Source organism: Triturus cristatus, chromosome 10 (assembly GCF_964204655.1).
Source record: "Triturus cristatus chromosome 10, aTriCri1.1, whole genome shotgun sequence".
NCBI lineage: Eukaryota > Metazoa > Chordata > Amphibia > Caudata > Salamandridae > Triturus > Triturus cristatus.
The window spans coordinates 344340282-344360180 of NC_140593.1; the positions used below are offsets into that span (position 1 = coordinate 344340282).

The window sequence follows — 19899 nt, forward strand, 5'->3', positions numbered from 1 at the left end:
TCATCAACAGCTCACCCATTTTATATATTCAATCGCAAGGCAGTGTCAGGAAACGAACAGAGACTATTCTGGGATTTACACACTGGAAAATGAACTATATTACAGGTAGAAAAGCAAGTGCATGCTTCGACAGCCCTTAAAAGAAGCAATGGTTTTAGAGGGACTTGTTTTCGTGCAAGGAATTGTTTTTTTCTCCAGTTCATAGAAGGGATAAAAACCTCTCCAGGAATAATTGGGTTGAAAGGACGGTGGGTTAACAGAATATTGATAGATACGTGTGGATCTGGTGAGGACTGCAGGCAGTAAGTGCTTAATACGCCAGTTGCGATAAGAAAATATATTTTGTTTTTTTTACCCATTACTTATTAAGAAGGAAGGGGGCAGCGAAGCGTTCACAGACAGCATTCGGTTAGTCTTAGGGGGCAAAGAATGCTGTGGTCTCTGCTAGTTGCTGCCCAGCAGGCACTGGTATATGTATCAGGAGCTGCTAATCAAAGGAAGTGGAAATGCGCTTTAGACGTTGTCGGTATTGATGGCTGCTGTGCCGTTGCAGACTCTGCTAGGGTGACAGTGGGTGGGGGAAGTGCTGCGTTGTCACTGTAGGTTTCATGACATGAATCGTTCATTCTCTCTGGTGTTTGGCCTTGGGGGTACTTGCTGATTGGTGCTTCCACTGTGATCAGGTTTGCCTTTGACAGGAGGTATGGTTCAGTGGGGTATATTTTTAAATTAATGTCGGTGGGAGAGAAAAAAAAATCGGACCCTATGTACATTTAATATCATTTTGTGTGCATCATCTCATAAAGCACAGTGATGCTCATGAATGTTCCCCTGTTGCTTTCCAATAAATAACGTCCATTGCATTATTGCCGTTACTCTGTGATTTATAGTATACAAAGAAGCATTGCAAGAGATTAGCATTCCGTGGCAGGATCGAGCAGACATCGTATGCAGCTTGGGAACGACGCTCAGATCAGAAACGGCACTGACGAGAAAAAGCGCTATTTTGTATTTAAAAAGCACAATGCGCTAGTTGTGTTACGTATTCCGAAAGGGACACGTTAAGTATTTTACACATACCTAGCATTTTGCCCAAGCAACTGTGATATTTCTAGTGCCGTTTTTGTGTCGCGCTTGGTTAATATCGGTCGGTGTTGGAAGTCACAAGAGTCTGCAGTGGTTTCAGTCCAGTGCTAAGCCCCTTGTAGATTGCTTTTAAGCAGTCTACCCTTGAAAATTTGGTTTTTAATGTCTTTCAATAGAGTCCCGCGTCCCCTAGCCATCACATCGGTCCAGTGCGGGGAGGCTCATTGATTCTTCCCCGCCGTGCTGGCAGCGCGTTTCTTATTTTGTCCCCGCCGGCTCCCCGTGTGATGGGAGAGAACATGTCCAAGAGGCTGAAGCTGCAGTTCGGGGGCGAGTCCGAGATGGAAGAGCGTTCCTTCAACAATCCCTACCCGGACTACGAGACCCTCTGCTCTGCGCCACTGGACCCCGAGGAGGGAGGCCCGGAGCAGGACCTGTCGGCTGGAGACCAGGACATCCCCTTCGACAAAGACGGAAAGGTAAACAAAGCGCTCGGCACAGGGCGTGGGGGCCGAGAAACTTCAGCACAGCAGGCAGACTGGGGGACGGAGGGGAGGTGGCCGAGCCCCGGAAGGTTTGGAGGGCGGGACCGGGCGGCGGGGGGAGCTGAACCAAGCAGCAATATAATAAGACTAAAGTGGGGGCAAGGGTGACGGAGCAGCAGCCCTGTAGGGCGGATGGGGGAGGGGTAGCATGGAGAGCCACCAGGGTGGTGGACAGGAAACAAACCGAACTCCTCTAGGGAGAGAGGATTTAAGAATAAGAGGGAGAAGAAAATGTTGGGAGTAAAACATACCAAAAAACACAGTCGGCGTGGGAACAGCGCCCTGGGCCTATAGTTGAAAAGAGCACAGTAAACAGAAAAGGCACGCAGTGTATTGTGGGAACACAACAGGCGCACACTAAACTAAATCAAGTCACCAACTGTAGCACCCTGCATAGGCAAGGTAAATGTGCCAGTTTAAAATATGATGAAAGAAGCAAATTTTTACTTTGAAAACAAGCAGAACTCCCGAGGTAAAAAGCCAAAAGCAAGCCCAACCCACAAAATGATAAAAACGGTGAAAGACGATGGTGTGTTCTCAGCATTTTCAGCAACATTCCCAGTTGTCTTTTGATGCCATAGCTGCCAAGGTTTCAGCTTGTTTATGTGTTACATTTTCATAATTTCAGTGTAATTATGAATGACATTCAACGACTATGAGATACACTTTCTCACGAGCAAAATGAAGCAGTTAAAACGAGGGAAACTAATGAATATCAGAAATTACACCAATCTGAGCAACGAGAAACTCTAAGAAGATCTTAAACTTCTGCAAAGCACCAACAATGGAAGGGCACTTACCTAGTGAAAAGCCGTAACACACAGCTCACCCTCATAAAATACAGTTTTGCAAGTATGGGTGATTCATGTTCTTTTGTGAAAAATGTCACCAGACTAAACACTGATCTTGCCCTTCATTATTCACCAGAGTTATTTTAACATTTTTAGGTCTCTCTGAGCCAGCTGCTCTGCGAGAAATTTAGTGTGTGGGTTTTCAAAGTGCTGCCACAGGCTTTTGGTGGCCTAGCGCTTGCGTTCACGCGAGCGTGCTCGCGCGCAGCTGCCATCTATCTTTGATCGCGACCACTTTCACTTTCGCGGGCCGTGTCACTTTCACGGCCGCGCGGCCAATGCTTGTCTTCTTTCTCCTCACGTGTTCTCGTCTTCGCTTGTTTTTCTTCTTTATCCTCACATGTTCTCGTCTTCGCTCCATTTATAGCCCTCCTTTCTTTTCTCATTTCCGTATTCTGGTAACCCTCTCTTTTTTGCGTCTTTCTGTGTTCACCTTCATTATTTCCACTACTTTCCATCTTTACCTCCTTCTGTTCTCTTCACCACACTTGCTCTCGCACCTTCTTTTTTTTATCTTTCTTTTTCCTCCGCCATTTTGTCCTCTCATCTCATTTTCATCTAACCTAATCTCAGTCTGTTCTCTCTCTATAATCCCTTTCGGTCTAGGTCTCATGAGCTCTCCTTCTCTCATATTTTCTCCTCTGATATCTTTCTCTCCCCATGTTCTCCTTGTCGCCTCCCCTTTCACAGGCTCGCAGTCAAGATTATATGTTATGGGGCGGCTCCACTGCTCAGCAGCGAGCACTTCAATTAACACACTGAGCCATCCTGCTCGCAGAATCGTTTTGGAAGGCACGATATGGTTAGATGTCAAAGAACAGAACGCAATTTAGGGTTTTGTTTTATGATTGTACTTTTGTACTCAAAGAAATATATTGAAAAAAATACAGTTTTTTAAGATGGGGAAAATTGGGTTTTATGCGCTCTAGTAATTTATGAGAATCTTGTTGCAAGCAGTACATTGTAAAACACACAGGTCCAGAGACTTTTTGTGAAATAAAAATGTACAGGAATTCAGTTTGCAAAATTCTTTGCTTACATCTCCTATTTATTTATTTAGGAGTTTTATATAGCATGAACATGAACCCGTCCGGGTATCGGAGCGCTGTACAAATAGCAGAAACAAGTTAAAACAAGCATTGGCATAGCCAATAGGTCTCGCCTTTGGGACCGTACAAGTGTTTAGTTATCCAGCACAATATCCTTGGTGCAACAACATCAAGTGTTGCATGGCTAAACACTTATAAGGTCCCAAAGGCGAGACCTATTGGCTATGCCAATGCTTGTATTCCATTGCTCCTGTTTCCCGTTATCGGGACATGCCAAATACTTTGGCGTATGTGGGGGAAAAAACTTGGAAGGAGAGAGTCATGACAGGACCATGCACCAAGATCTACTCCTGAAAACTAGGCTAGGTGGAAAAATAAACGTAATAATGTAATTTCTTGTACAATTACTTCATTTTGTATTCATGAACTGCAGAAAGAGCGGTGACGTGATTCACCCAGGCTCCCACAATGACAATCGTGGGAGCTGGGATCGGAACCGAGGTCTGCTTAATGAGCTGACAACCTAAACGTTTTGTTACTTTTCAAATATGCAACACGTGCAGGGGCTGCCTTCACATGTATGTAGAGCCAGGTGTTCCTAACCTGTGCATGCCACGGTGAGAAGGAAGAACACTGCAGCCCCCAGGGCATCCCCTGTAAGTCAACTGGCTATCATGGTTCCAGACTCCACAGCTCCGAGAGTGAGCTGTAAACAAGCCCCTCGGGAAGGGCTTCCCACAGGGTCAGTGACTGACAGAAGCTGGCTTGTTATTGTTGCATGACAATTGGGCACACAAAGAATTCAGCCCCACTGCCAGTTAGTTTTAAACCCATGTTAATTAAGCAAAGCACCCTCCACCCCTCAGGTGAGCGCCAGGTGCAGTGTGCTTGACAGAAGTTCTACAAATAAACAAAACGGATGCAATCTGTGTGAGGAAAGCAGTATCTCACAGCTATCCTCATAAAATACACAGTTCTGCGAAAACGTGTGGTTTATGTTCTTTGCAGCAGGGATATGGGGTTCAAAGATTCAAGTGGGCTTCAGCATGAGCCAGAGCCAGTCATCTTGCACGTGCTTTCGTTGGCTCGCCTACCTCTATGTCTTGTACATTTCAGAGAACCCTTTAGATCAGGGGTACTCATAGTACGGTCCGCAGGCCGCCAGCGGCCCGGCAAGCCTTTCTTGGCGGCCCACGGACCTTGCAGACATCGTACCGGTGTTTTTTGTTTTTTTAACAGTGTCAGCAAACAGACTCTGCTCTGTGGGGGCCGGGCAATTCAAGCAATAGTCCGAGTGGAGCTGCTGGGGCGCTAAGAGGTGAAATACAACAAAGCCTCGTTATCATGCAAATGGTCTCTTAGAGACCTGTGAAGTACTCGGTGGGGCTGTGTGTGTGCCTTGGAAGGGAAGCTGCCTCAGCTGCCACACAAGCGGAAGGGGGGGAGGGGAGAGGTGACAAAGAATGACAAGAGAACAGCAGGGTGTGAGAGAGGGGGAGACAGAGAGAGGGAGACAGAGGGAGACGTAGTGGGAGGGAGAGAGACAGAGGGAGGGAGAGAGACAGGGAGGGAGGGAAAGAGACAGAGAGGGAGGGAGAGAGATATAGAGGGAGGGAGACGGAGGAGGGAGGGAGACGGAGGAGGGAGGGAGATGGAGGGAGAGGGAGGGAGACGGGGGGAGAGGGAGGGAGATGGAGGAGGGAGGGAGATGGAGGACGGAGAGAGACGGAGGAGGGAGGGAGACGGAGGAAGAAGGGAGACGGAGGAGGGAGGGAGGGAGGGAGATAGTGAGAGGGAGAGCGAGAGAGATATGTGTATGCCGGGTCCGGTGGCTCAGTGGACGAAGGCGTCCACTGCAGGGACCTGTGTTCCACCTCATGGTCACAGTTTTTTTTGTTGCTCTAGCCCCGCCCCCTCCCCCAATGACCCCGCCCCCAAGGTGCGGCCCTCGGCCACAAACCACACTGTAAATTTGGCCCCCAAGAGAAAGTTTGTGCGTACCCCTGCTTTAGATACTCTCTTCTCCAGATCCCCCTTTCCTGGAACCTCAAAGCTCATGACGCCCCATCCACCCTGCCTTCATAGTCCTGGCGAACCTCCACGTTATCTCTGGGGGGGCTCATTATTCTGAATAGTGAAATCCTGTGAATTACGACAGCTTGCACCACCTCCAGTTTTCTCACAAACACATACACTGCTGCCATGCTCTGGGGCAGCGGTACATATCTCCAATGAATTGGTCAGTCCTCTGACATCCCATTAACTGCTGTCAAACTATAGGTGCCCTTTAAGAGAACCTGCAGCACAGAGTGATAACCCACGTAGCTTTGTAGACAGCCCTGACATCCAGAGCCCAGGCAAGGAGTTGGGGCAGTGTTTTCACACAAAAGTGAAGGGCAGATGGTATCCTAGGGTCTGCTACTCCTTGCTTCAGATAGAGGTGCAATAAGTGCGCTGGAGCTCTCAAATAACAAGTATACAAACACCCATAGGGTCCTTTTGGTACATGAAAAGCCTCACTAGAAAGGGTAGAGTGTCACGCAACCAAACGTTGTTTGTCGCATTCCGATGCAAGTCAAATTAAGTACTGCCTCCTTTCTTGATAGAATGTTTGTGCACCCCAATACTGGCAAATCTAATAGCAGTATGATGATTCGGCCTCTCATTGATCTAGCTGTATTTAGTTCTGAGGTTTTAACCATGCATGAAAGATTTCTCATTTATGTAAGAAGTACAGAATGTTTACTTTATAAAGTTAGATGTGTGTACCAGGTGTTGGACACCTTCCAACAGTTCAATTGGACAGATGTGACTATGCCTATTACCGCTGATAAGGCAATCCCCATATAGTTTATTGACCTTAATACAACATAGGTAGATAAATGCTTCCACCACTCAGGTGCCACACGTTTATACCCTGAGTTTGCCTTATTATACTTTGCGCTGTGCACAAAGCCTTAGCAATGCTTACTCTGATCTCGGATGCCTCTGATATTTTCATATCCATTGCTGACTCTGCTAATGCGTAGATCCCCTAAATGTACGCTGCCCTATACTACTCGCTCAGAATTTTACTCACATCAGCAGCTAATTAAACATAGTGTGCTCTCATATCCTACCTCTTAGGGGCCCTTACATAACTTATGAAATAGAGTGTTTATTATAAAGTGCCGTCAAAATACTATGCACCGTATGGTGCTCTACCGAACTGCACTTCAAAAAGATATTATTCCTCCAAGAAGTTCAGAAATCCCAACCTTCTTTGAAAAGCCTCTACTAAATATTCTGTAAAGTAAAACTTATTTTTAAATCAGAAATGGAAATCCGCATTTTCTAATGCTTGACACTGCCTGGTGTAGAGTGTTCGGTAACACTGTATAAGTGCCATGCTCTTGACACGGAGTTTCTTTTCTCAGGTTTCACCTGCCATTATTAAAATTACAAGTTTACCAAACAAACACAGGAACAAGTCCAATATACTGAGTGCAACCTTAGGAATACAGCACCGAAGATTTGTGTTCCACAAAAGATAAACAAGTAAAAACTAAGGAGTTGGCCTAACGGATAGGGCGGTCCAACTCGGATCTGGGGAACTGGGTTCGAGTCTCGGCAATGAGCCTGTGATTCTGGGCAAATCACTTAATCTCCCCGTGCCTTCTCAAAACAAGCATTGAAAATGCAATAGGTCTCACCTTTGATTAAGTTAAAGCCATTTGCTTTGCTAATAGTATTGTATAGCACAGCAGATGGCTTTAACTTATAAAAGGTGAGACCTATTGCATTTTTAATGCTTGTTAAAACTCAGTGGTCAAGGACACAACTGGCGTTCCAGCAAAAGAACAAGAACATGATGGGAGGGGGTGAATGGCGATTTCAAGGAAAGAGACCCACGTTTTTGTACACTATCTATGACCCTTTTCTATAAAGTGATAAGTAGATTTTGCAGTGCAGAAAAAAAGAATACATCTTTCAGAACAATAAAGTGAGTAAAGTATGGGACTCGCTCTAGAAAAAAGTGAGACGGTCACAGTTTACAGTGCTATACAAATCCTGGCACTGGAAGCCAATAGCTACCTACATCTAACTAATATACTTGGGAACGAGGGGGATGTATTTATCATTTAAGAATAAAGAACAAAAAAAGAAATGTGCAATGAATGCTGCGACGCCCATCGCACCCAAAGCATAATGCAATCCTTAAACACTCGCGTAATAGAGAGCATGACCAATAAATAAACATACATTAAAAGACATGTGATGGTTTACACTGGAATAGTTACACGAGGTAGCGGTGACCCAGTCACTGCTGCTTAAGGAAGAAATTACTCCAGGTTACTGAGCCTGTTCTGCAATTTGTAGGCATGGCTGAAAATGACTTGTGTCTAATATGCAAGGAAGTGACCGAGGGCTATACCTAGAATCGGCGTGTTTGCATTAAGCGCAGCCACTCATACACCTCCCAGTAACATAGAAAAGGCTAACAAAAAGTACAATTGTTCGCCTCTAGCAGAAACAGCATCACCACATTACTCGGTCCCCCCCTCGCCCCTGTGAAAGCAGTGGCTGGACTCGCCCCCATTCAGAAAGGCTGTTGTGTGGTCTACCGATGGCCAAGGTAACTGCACTGCGGCCTCGCATCTGTCCTTCCGGATTCAGGGATCACGGGACAAAGACTCCGTTGGTCCCACAGTCCCTCTGGGCCACCTCCGGACACCGCAGCACGGGGTGGGCTCCCGCCTGAAGTTGGCTCGGCAGCGTCTGTCTTGCCACGCGACTTCAGCCTGGCTTCTGTTCTGCTGGGGAAACTCCATCCCCGGTTACGCGGGCTTGCCTGACTTCCGGCTCTCCCGCGGACAGAGAAACACACAGTGCAGCACGATCTCTACATAGAGACGCCCCTGGACCAAGGCACTCCTCCCCCAGACACCCCAATGGTGCCAGTAGAATGTCTGGAGTGGCCCGTCAACTCGCGGTGCCTGTCCTTGCTGCTCACCTCCTGGAGGCAAAAACATGGGGGGTGGGCTCCCGCTCCATTCTGGGAAACACTCCCCAGGCACGAGCAGCGCTGCATGCGCTCGCTCCCAATATAATGCGTTTGCCTTCAAGCTCCATAAAATTATTCCGTGCCTGGAAACGCAGTCGGCACCAGCTGGAACAAAGTTAACTGAAACATTGTCTCGCGCGAAACTGAAACGCGCTTGCCTCAAAGAAAAAAAAAAGCAAGACACATTAAAACAAGCGTGGTACCGCAAAGTCAGCCACGTATTTACTTTTGCATCGCGAAAGCGCGATGCGAAAGTAAACACGCGTCTGACTTTGCCAAAGCTGAATGAGAAAAACAAAAGTGCGGTAGGGAGTAATGAAGAAAAGAGTGTCACGCTGCCGGTAAAAGATCAAATCCCGGTGGGCGTGGCCAAAAGGAGACAAGGCGGCAACAAGGAGGGACTAAGAAGCCTCCCTTACAATAAGAAGCCAGCATTTTGCATGCAAGATGAAGCCAGCCAATGAGGAAGATGGGCGGGGCTTCAACTCAGCCTCCGAGAGCTTTGGAATCTGTATTGATTCAAAGAAGCTCTCGAATGCAGAGAGCAGCGCATGCGCTGCTTTCGACAGCCGAGACCTAAAAAAATGAATGTGTGTCCTCATGTTACGTAACTGGAGTTATGTAAAGCGCTCTGATACCCGATTCGGGTAAAGTTTGCGCTATATAAAACTCTGCAAAAATAAATAAATAAATCATAAAAAAAGGTTGTCACCCACCACCCTTTATTGTGGATGAACACAGTGCGTAATTCACCTGACTGCTGACAGTCCACAAGTGCCTGAGAAGCATGACTTCCAGGCTAGCCTCTTTGTTAGCGGTCGGCTTGCTTTCTTGTGAGCTGAAACACATCTTGCATCAGCAGTTCAAAGCTTTGTCCTTGAGCGGAGGGAGAGTCACAGGCAGCTCTCCTCGCTCAGGAGTGTCTCACTGTCACATTGCAATAGCTATTGCATGCTCTGCGGCCTCACGCACCAGCCAAAGACCAGAGGAAATACTCCCCCATTCAATGTTCACTGTTTAGCTGCCTCGCCCATGCCGGATGACCCAGCAACCACATATGTGTTTCAGAGAGGCCGACCGGGGCTGACAGAAGGACATTATTTGTTTTTGAGACACAGGATTGGAAGAATGTGTCTCACTTTACCGGGTCACCATGAGTCTCCCAGGCCCACCAGAAGGCTAAATTGCTTCCAAGACAGAGTGGCAAAGCACAGATTAAGCGATGAACGCAAGGCTGTTTTTGAACCACCTCCTGAATCACAGAGCTTATCAGGGAGCTCTATAAGTGTGACTAATGCATTCTAATGCGGTGATGCGGACACCAGCACTAGAATGCGTTAGTCTAATGCCTGATACGTGGCGCATGGCAGGACTGTGATGCACCCCTGTTGCATGCTCTGAAACGTCGAGTATTCACCCGAAAGTAACGTAAGTTTTCTTATTTAGCTACGGGAGGGACCTTCAGTCAAGATGCAAACATGCCAACAGACCCGATTCAGGCAGGAGACCCCTGACTTTTAAAGCAAAAATGGCTTTATTTTTTCATGTCTCCCACTTAAAATTGCATCTGCTTCAATTGAAGTCAGTAGGGAAAATGCATTCCCTGATTGTTTTTTAAAATTTCCCACTTTCCTGTTCTAAAACATAACCATGTATGACAATGCTTATGATGTGGCGGGTAACAGTTTCAGGACTGACAAAGTATAGCTGCCAAGGTTTCAGATGGCTTATGTGTGACATTTTCATAATTTCAGTGTAATTATGAGTGACCGTCAACGACTGAGTGTCACTTTCTTGCGAGCAAAAGCAAGCAATGAAGAGGAGGGAAACATATAAATATCCCAAATTATACCCCTTTGAGCAACGAGAAGCACCTGAAATGACAGGGCATTGTGGGACCCGACTGTACCAAACACGATTGCATGCAAATAACGCCTCATCTACCCTACATCCCACAATAGATAGATAGATAATTTTTATTGCACGATTAATTAAAACCATTGCAATAAGAGCACATATAAATAAACAGTATAATATAGTGTTCCCTTATTCTACAAGATAAAAAGACAGGTGGATTCAATCAATTATGCAGAAGTTAAGAAAATGGAAACCCCGTTTTGGTTACTATAAGCATAAAAACCTTAAAAGGAGTACTTAACATAGCGCGGCTTTACAAGTTAGAGTTCTATATGGTAGGGGAGTCCAGAAAGGCCCTTATTGCCATCAAATATTTTAGGAATCGGACCGCCTGTTGCGCCGATTCACCTTTTATGCACTCCATTAAGGCGGCGTGACATGTTCGAATATTTAAAATACGCCAGATTGGACGGAGACAGTATATTCTCAGATTCAATTTCAGGCAAATGCACAATATGTGAGTTAGTGATTCCTCCGCTGCTCCGCAAGCTCGGCACTTGGTAACAACAGACTCTTTATACCCTTGCCCGTACTTGTATGCCAACAGTGGGATCAGACCAAACCGCAACCTCATTAGTTGTCGCTTCAGCATTGGTTTTAAAGGAGAGGACAGGTAATATGGTAAGGACACATTGACATAGAGGTCGAGGCCCAGCTTCCATGCTTTAAGTTTTTTAATGCTTGCATATCACAGTCGGAAGACAGTAACTTCGCCTGTTTTGTTAAAAGTCTTGAGGCCAGTGGTGTGGATATTGAGGCTGACCATATTTCCTTTGTATCCAGTACCTCAACACAGTGGGCTAGATATTCACACCATGTGGACCCTTGGGTATTTATCATTGTCCAGATGTGTCGTTTCAAGGTGTTTTCCCGAGCTTGCTTGGCCTTTAAACAGTATGCAATAAATCGCGCCTTCAGGATCCATTTTTGGGAAGAAAAATTGAATTCTCTCCGAATTTGAGCATGGGCAGTGGCAGTCGGCAAGAAAAAGACTTTACGAAAACAGGCTGACTGCGTTCTATCCAGCCATGTAGTCATCTTATCTTTGAAGGCTATTGCTCCATGGGCGAATGATGGTTGAAATTTTGCCCCCATTAATCGGATAAAGGGAGTGAGGTCAGGGGAGCAAATGGCTTTCCTTGCTCTACAAAAGATGCCTTCCAAAGATTGAGCTGTACCTTGCATTGCAGTAACATGGGCAGCGGTCCGTCCCATGTGGTCCATCCACACACCCAAATACTTATAGGTAGTCACAATCTCAATGGGTTTGCCTTCGATGTTCCATGCACCCTTCTCTTTTAATTGTCGCGATATTATCATTGCCTTTGTTTTTGCTGTATTCAGTTTTAGATTGTTGTCTCTGCAGTATAGAGATAATACCGTTAGCAGCTGCTGCTGACCAATCTGGGTTTGGTCGAGCAATATCATGTCGTTCGCATATTGGATTGATTGGATTTTGGTTTCAGCTATTTCGGGGGGAAATGCTCGTGCTATAGCTAACCATTCCGGCAAATCAGCCAGATACAAGTTAAAAAGCATTGGGGCCAATAGGCAACCTTGCTTTAAGCCCTTATTAGTGTGAATTATTTTGGTGGTAGAACAGGTGGTCGTAACTCTGATCATAACCCAGGTGTCTGAATATAGGTCAATCAGTGATGTTAATAATGCGTTATCGATGCCCCAATTTTTTTGTTTCATCGATAATCGCTGGCGGGAAACACTGTCAAAGGCAGTTTGGAAGTCAATGTAAGCAAGGTACAGGGCCCTGCCTTTTCTAGCCAGTGTTGTTTCAATTTAAGTGGGAGATGCAAATCAAGTTGTCTTCAACGTGTGAACCCTTTTGGAACCCTGTTTGCGTGTAAGGGATCAATTTGCACTTTTCAACCCAAGCCGTCAGCTCTTGCTAGGGAATGCTAGCATAGCACTTCCCGTCCACATCTAGGAGCGCAATCATTCTATAGTTTTCCGGAGTGGATCTTGAGCCTTTTTTAGGTCTCGCTGGCGTTGCAGCGCGAAGCGCTGCCGCCAACGAGACTATTATTGACGTGTTTACTCCCAAGGGAGACAGACCTGGGCACGAGCCGATTCTGGTCTGGGCACGAGCCGATTCTGGTCTGTGAACGCGCTTCACAGTGCAACAGCTTGTGCGCGTTAATTCCAGTTGAGTGCTCGTCTCCGGAAGATGTGCTGCGCCGATTCTGGTCTGGGCACGAGCCGATTCTGGTCTGTGAACGCGCTTCACAGTGAAACAGCTTGTGCGTGTTAATTCCAGTTGAGTGCTCGTCTCCGGAAGACGTGCTGCGCATTAATTATAATTGAGTGCTCCAGCAGCCTGGGGCGGCTGTCGACATGCTGTGCTAATGATTACTGTAGGGTCTCATGCTGTGATCATTCTCACTTTCTGTGTTGTGATCGGGAGAAGGCGTATTACTGGCGCCACCGCCACGCCTTCATTAGTCATAAAAGCTGCATGGCAAGCGATAATTAGGGCGGCATGTTTTAGGACATTTTTAGCAATTACTTTGTTTACTTAGTGCTATTAGTGATATTTTTCGTGCATCCAATGCTCTATTTAAACGTGCAGCACTGAACATTTTCAAAGAAGGCAAATCAGCGACATTCATTGGAGACACGACCTATTTGAAGATGCTTGTTTTACTGGGGTAAGTTCTGTGAACTGTTTAGTTTGTTTACTTTATTATAGTATAACTGGCAGGGTTGGCTAAATTATGCGAGAAAAGGAAAAATATGCAGGAGATGATGGTATGAGGCAAGTGTGGCAAATGTATAATTATGCGTACACCATATAAAAGCAAGTTGCAAAATGTCCGGTGTTGGGCGGATGGGTTCACTGTGCTGTTGCGTCGCCTGTAGGTGTGGTTATGAGTGCATGTGACTAGCTGGCGACATGTCCTTGTACTGTTACTTGCCTTTGCACTTGTTTTTTTTTTGCATATATATATAGCACGAACTCGACCCGAAGTTTATTGGAGCGCTTTACACGAGCACCGTATTTACATTACACATCAGGCACGGGGAGATTAAGTGATTTGCCCAGAATCACAGGATGTTGATGCGACCTCGGGGATCAAACTCTGGTTTCCAGCACCAAAGTTGGCAGTTTAGCCGACAGACCACATCCTCGCCCTTGCCCTGCTGATTTTCAGGGACGGCTGCTCTGTCTTCACAAGGGTCGGGCGAACCATGACACCACTGCCTGACCTGGAACAGATCTGTTAGGTGTTTGTATTTATTTTTTAGTTTTTTTTATTAAGCGCAAACTCAATCCGTAGGTATTGGAGCACTTTACATGTATACCACATCCATTATAGAAGGACACATTCATGTTTGGTAGGTACGTGGATGTTAAGTTATTCATAACCGGCGGAGCCAAGGCTGGTCTCTCTACCTCTGTGACTCTGGTTGCTGCTCGCGCCTCGTGTATATCTGGTTTTCCTAGTTATCTGGCGAATACAAAAGCGGGCTTTGCTGTGTTTCTGTTTAAAGGCTACACATAAGGGGCTCAACTGATCAAATTGTAACCAGCTGTCCAACACAATACCGGCAGAAGGGCTCAGTGAGATCTACACTTGTAAGGGGCAGAGGTTACACTCCCGGCAAGTCTGCCTCAGCCTTCATTCTTCCGAGGTGGATCAATTGAATGCCATTGATTGGGTAGTAGTTATATCTGTTAACCGAGCGTAGAAATGGAGCAAATTTAATTCGGAGGGCTATTTGAAAAGTATAATGTTTTTCCAATGTGCCAGATGAATTTGTCTTTATGTTCTTGGGACTTATAAGAATCTTGTAGTGTGTACATCAGGCGGGTCATGTGTCTTTGGAAAACTAGCACCGTTTTGTGATATTGTAGTTGCATGATAGTTTCACATTATAATAGTGGGGGCTCGGATGTCAAACCTCCTTTCCGGGTGTTGGTCCTTGCCAGCAGTCATCACCTACTGCCAAAGACCTGCTTTTTAAAATGTATATCACCCGTCCACCTCCTTCCCCTTCCGGTACCCCCCTCACTAGTGCCCTCTTTCCCTTTCGTTTTCACCCTTCCAGCCTCTATTCCCCCGTTCTCTCTCGGTCCGCCATTTCTCTCCATGCCCCCATTTCTCTCTCCCTGTGCCACCTTTCTCTCTCTCCCTGTACCCCCCTTACTCCCCATCCCATTTTCCTGTGACCTATAGCTTTGGCTGCAGGTGAGTTGGCACAACTCCTGTGAGAGAAGTATCTCTAGATTAGGTGGCACGTGCCCCTGCTGGGACCATGGTCAGGCGTTTGTCTGTTACACAGAAAACCACGTCTCCGTTAAACTGCAGTTTGAGAGTATTTTTGGTTATTGTGTTTTTTTACAATACCAAATGAATCATGGTGGAACCGGGAATCTTATGCCAGAGCATCCCAGGAATCCAAAAACTAAAACTGAAAAAACACATTTTGGAGAAAAATCATGTGATGTTGCAGAAATCGCTTCATCTCTTAGTGGTGTTTAAAGTAGGTTCATTTACAAACCCCAGCCATCATATAAAGTCTCTGGAATGCCTTAGACCTGGCAGAGTCTCTTGATGCCCATGAGCAACTGTAAAGAGCATGTTCACCGCTGAAGAGAGTGACCACTTCACCATTCATTCCTTTGTGCCTGCAAACAGAGCGGAATACTTCACCTTTCACCACTTTGCATCTGCAAACAGAGCTGACCACTTCACCAGCTGAACAACATTTGCACAAGTGTCGCTGACACCCCGTACTACCGATTTTTTTTTTTATTGCATATGATGCCCCAATCACTTCAAGTACATTTGTTGTGATCGGTAGTCCCTGTCCCCTGCTATACATTCCATCGTAAATTTTTAGATCCTGTTTTTTGTATTTTTATTCATCCATTCACACTCCTTTACGTTAAAATAGCCATAGCTTTACTGTACAGTTGCTAGAATAGCTTATAATATGGTATAGTGTGTAATTTTTTAATAATCACTCCACTGCAAACAAAAACATTGATAAAAAACACTGCCATTTACAATGCCAGTAGCTCCAACTGCAACAAATGCGAGACCTATTGCATTGTAAATGCTTGTTATGTATGGGGACAAGCAGGGATCCCCTCCCACAAAAACAGGATAGATCTCCCATGGGTGGACTTAAGCAGAACCACGTGCCTCATCCTCCCTCTGCATAAACTGTTCAAACTGTCTGAGAAGCCCCTGCATGAACCGACACAAACAATGTATCCCCTCTCCCTCCCTCCACACTGTACTGAAACTCTACCTGCGCCACCTCAATGCTGTGCTCGTCGAGCTCCTTGACGTCATAAACTTGCAATGCCAGCAAAGGAGAGATATTTCCAGGTCTGGACGACCCAGACATCCCAGGAGCTGTAGTCCAGTTTTCCCTAAACATGATGGGCGTTGAAGTTAAAACGTCGCTGGCTTCATGCCGTGTGCTGTTGTCATGGCAATCCTGAGCCGCTACTTTGCTGGGAGGTGCATTCAAGCTCACATTCCTGTATGGGACAAATGTGGAAAAATTACAATGCCCCATGCAAGTCACCTTTGGAGCCAGTCGCACCACGCAGGCAACAGCCATGTTCAGAGATACCCGGCCTTAATCTCCCTCACATCTCCAGATTTACACCAGTTGTGACATCCGTGCTGATGCTGCGCCAGTGTCGGTGAATGGATTAAATTGTAGCCTAAGCTAGAGTGAACTCAGCTGTACCAACCCCCAAGCTTGCCGAAAGCAGTGTGGACTGTGCAATGCCACTAGCTTGCTCAATCACACAGTGGTAAGAGCTCTAAGGACAGCTGAGGTGCTATACGTGCGGTACTTTGCATTTAAGTGCGGTGATGCGGACCCCCACACTGAAATGCGTTAGTCTAATGCCTGATGCATGGTATTTGACAGGGCTGCATATCACTAGTATTTTTCCCAGGGAAAGAATGCGACTTTTTCTCTGGCACATTTAACTCAGAGTAAGGCCATATCATTGTCTTCATAGGGGTAAGTGGGATTACCCTCAGTACAGAGCATGGCCTATTTGCCCAGATGAACTATGAGCACGGTAATTCTGGAATATGGACAAGGGGCTTCACAATTTTGAAAAGCTGCAACATACATGGTATAGTTAACAGAAAATCGGCAGCTCTTTGTTAAAACGTTGTGGCTGTTATTGCAGTCAGCTTTTCCTAGAACGAAGATTAGGAAAAGCTGTCATAATAAGTCATAATTCAACATTTAAATATTTTGTAGGTTTGCACAGGTGTTTGAATACAACACTCATAAAATGCTGAAATTATCAAAACAGAAGTAATACTTAAGTATTCTCTTCCAAAAATACAACTGTGTAAAATATGTAAACCATTGTGTAATATTTTCCAGAAGGTAATTGGTAAATGTAATTGGTTAGAACATTGCCCAATATAGAGGCACATTTTAGTACACTAGAAGTGTGAGTGCCACAGTCAAAATTACCAAGTTGTGTTTGTATGATCCATGCAAGGACTTTGATATAACATTTACTATCCATTTGAAACAAGACATTGAATGTCAACATGGCTGTTCATACATTCCCTCAATTACTCACGAGTGTCCACTCCAGAATGTGTCCTTAATGCTGCTACATGACTTTCTGAAGAATCCTGCCTCAGTTCAACACAAATGTGACCCCCGCCCCCAGGTGGAGGGCAGATGAAAATGTTCAATCTGGCCACGGTGGACGGGTGACTGCAATCTACCTGGAGGGAGGGGGGCTGCTGAGGTGGGCGGCCCGGGACCTGGCGGGACTTTCCAAAACATCCTGCCAGCCTCAGTCAGTGAGCACTAACTCCTCCGCTTCTCGCGTTTGGACAAGTAGTCACTCTGGCAGCAGCGGATGGTGCAAAAAACCCAAAGCTGCCGCCTTTCTGGTGTGCCGGCCAATCAAACCTTGTGTAGACTGTTATGAGAAAAGAGCACTGAGCTGGACAGCACAGAATGCTCTCTACTTTAAATGTGTTATGGCCTCCCCTCATAAAGCGTGCCTTGGGTTTGTCCCTGTTGGGCTCTAATTGCATGACTAATGTATTTTAGTGCAGTGATGTGGACAGCAAAAAGCCAGGAATGACTGAAAATGCCATATAGGACATCCTTCCAAGGGCTATACAATGAGGGAATAATAACATCTCCATTGCTTCCCAGTAAAGTGTAAAATGACCGTAGCCACAGTTGCTATAAGCACCGAAAAAGTCACTAAGTTTGGATTTTACATAATGCCTTCACACAATGGCACAAAATATATATAGATGCTCACAAAGGCAGAGAGCAGATCATTTTAGGCGTCTGTGCCGATATAGGAAGCACAAATACCGGTATCACCCCACAAAGACAATACATCTGTAGACATTATGCTACAGGCAATATTTATGCAGATATTCATTTACACAAACAAGCAGACTTCCACACTAGTGGCTGTCACAGTACCACATCTGCAACATGTTGTGCATTTGTTCAGTACCAGTGTCAGGCTCCTCAACTCTTCAGGATCGGAACGGTGCTCTTAAATGGTCCACCTCTTGATGGCTCCAAGTCTGAGTGCTGTTATAGCGCAGATCAGTTAAGCGATCAAGCGAGGGAAGGAAAGGGAGGGGACAGCGGGGAAGGAGACCTGAAATGACACGGAACCAGAGGTTAAAGCAATTAATGTCTTCTGACAGACCTACTCTTTCCCCGTATATCAATCGATGGATACATTTAGAATAACTACCTGTAAAGAAAAAGAAGGAACTGGTCCGTCTCATTGACCAGAATCAAAGTGTACCTTCTAAGACCAGAAGGTTGGTAAGCGTATGACCCAGGTGAAATCCAGCTACAATTGTTTGCACTAAAGAAAATAAGCAATCCCACTGTTAGACGTAACGCACGTGTGTTCCTCTCTATTAGTAAAGCACCTGCGTATAACTCACTCAAACAGTAGGTGAATGTTACAACATACCCATGTTTCCCATCGGGTCTTGCGTCACAGAGGATGTAAGAGAACGAACCTGGCTCAACCACAATCCCCTGCTAGTAGAACAAACAATACAACATAATAGTTAGTGAGACCCAATACCTTGGTAAAACTCATATGATTTTCTCTGCGCAATACTTTGCATGGTAACATAGTTCTGTATCCTTTCACCCAGCCGGGTTACTTTCTGATATGGCACAAATGAAACAAACACCAGTAGGTATTAGTGTCTTTTGTCTATAGGTAGGTTCCCCTCCGCATGAGTCAAACTAATAATTTAACTCTCCAACGTGAGAGAAGACTAACCACACCGCAAATCACCAGTGCCCACAGGCACTTTATGTATTTGTTTGAGTGGACTGAAGGTGATGATTACCACTCACTCTGTACACCCTGCGCCGGTACCCCTACCACTCGCAAGAGACTACACACGTGTGTCTCACCAACGAGGAGGGACAGCTCGCGCAACGGGTTTGAAAGTGTGGCCAAACATGAATCACATTCAGCGTTGTGTACATATGGAAAGCCTTAATTGGGTGTAGTACCAAAGTTAACCCACATGTACTCTCTCCATTAGCCACAATACCATGAACTGTCAAATGTTGTGGTGCAGCCACACTCTTACTGGACCCGGAATCTGCTCTGCACAGGGGCTCCAGAAATGAGTCTCTGAACCGAAGCACCACAAATGAGCTCCGCACTGAGACTCCAGGAATGAGTCTCCACACCGAGGCTCCACAGCTGAGCACCGCGCCTGGGCTGCCAAGCGCTCCTCCGATAGTCAAGAACACAAAATACTCTGCAACGCCTCAGAGACGGAAGCAAGTTTAATGCCTGTCCGTTCTTCTGCGAGCGTACCGTGCCGCTGCCAGTGCTCATGGGACTTGAAATCTCCTGTGCACCAAGGCGTTGTTGCACTCGCGCTTACCCGGGGAAAACAGGACAGGGTTCAGTGCGAGTCCTGACAACAGGTGCTTGTCATATAGGGGCTACAGGTGTTGAATTTGAAAGCGCACTAAAACTTGGGCTCCGCTCAGACACAGAGGGGCCAGCTCAGTAGGAGGTGGAGTTGGCGGCATTTGGATCGTCGACGTGGAAGTTGAGGTTCCTAAGAAGGAGGTAGTGGTAGGAGTCGATGGCTAGGGGGCGATGATGTTGGCGATGGCATCGCAGAAGGTCGGTCGGGGTCCAAGGGAACTGTTTACGAGTGTATCTCTGAATGTGGTCTTTGCGTCTCTTTGTTGTTGAAAGTTGAGGTGTTCCATGAGTGGTGTGGGGTCATCGTTGGTGGCAATGCAACAGATGGATTCCTTGTAGAGGATGGCAATGCCCCCACCTTGTTTGTTGGTGCAGTCAACATGTATCATCTTGTAGCCTTTAGGTTTTGCTGTGGCGATGTCGGGGTCTGCAGCGGCAT

The 19899-nt window shown here is 46.1% G+C and overlaps 1 protein-coding gene across 1 annotated transcript in view; it reads left to right on the forward strand.

The window, feature by feature from the left end:
• The first annotated feature begins 899 nt into the window (after window positions 1-899).
• Window positions 900-19899, forward strand: part of LANCL2 (LanC like glutathione S-transferase 2) — a 293571-nt gene continuing 274571 nt past the window's right edge. Inside the window, exon 1 of the mRNA XM_085631554.1 lies at window positions 900-1565. Coding sequence (XP_085487680.1) covers window positions 1374-1565 — 192 coding nt within the window. The 5' untranslated portion in view covers window positions 900-1373. The remainder of the gene's footprint in view (window positions 1566-19899) is intronic.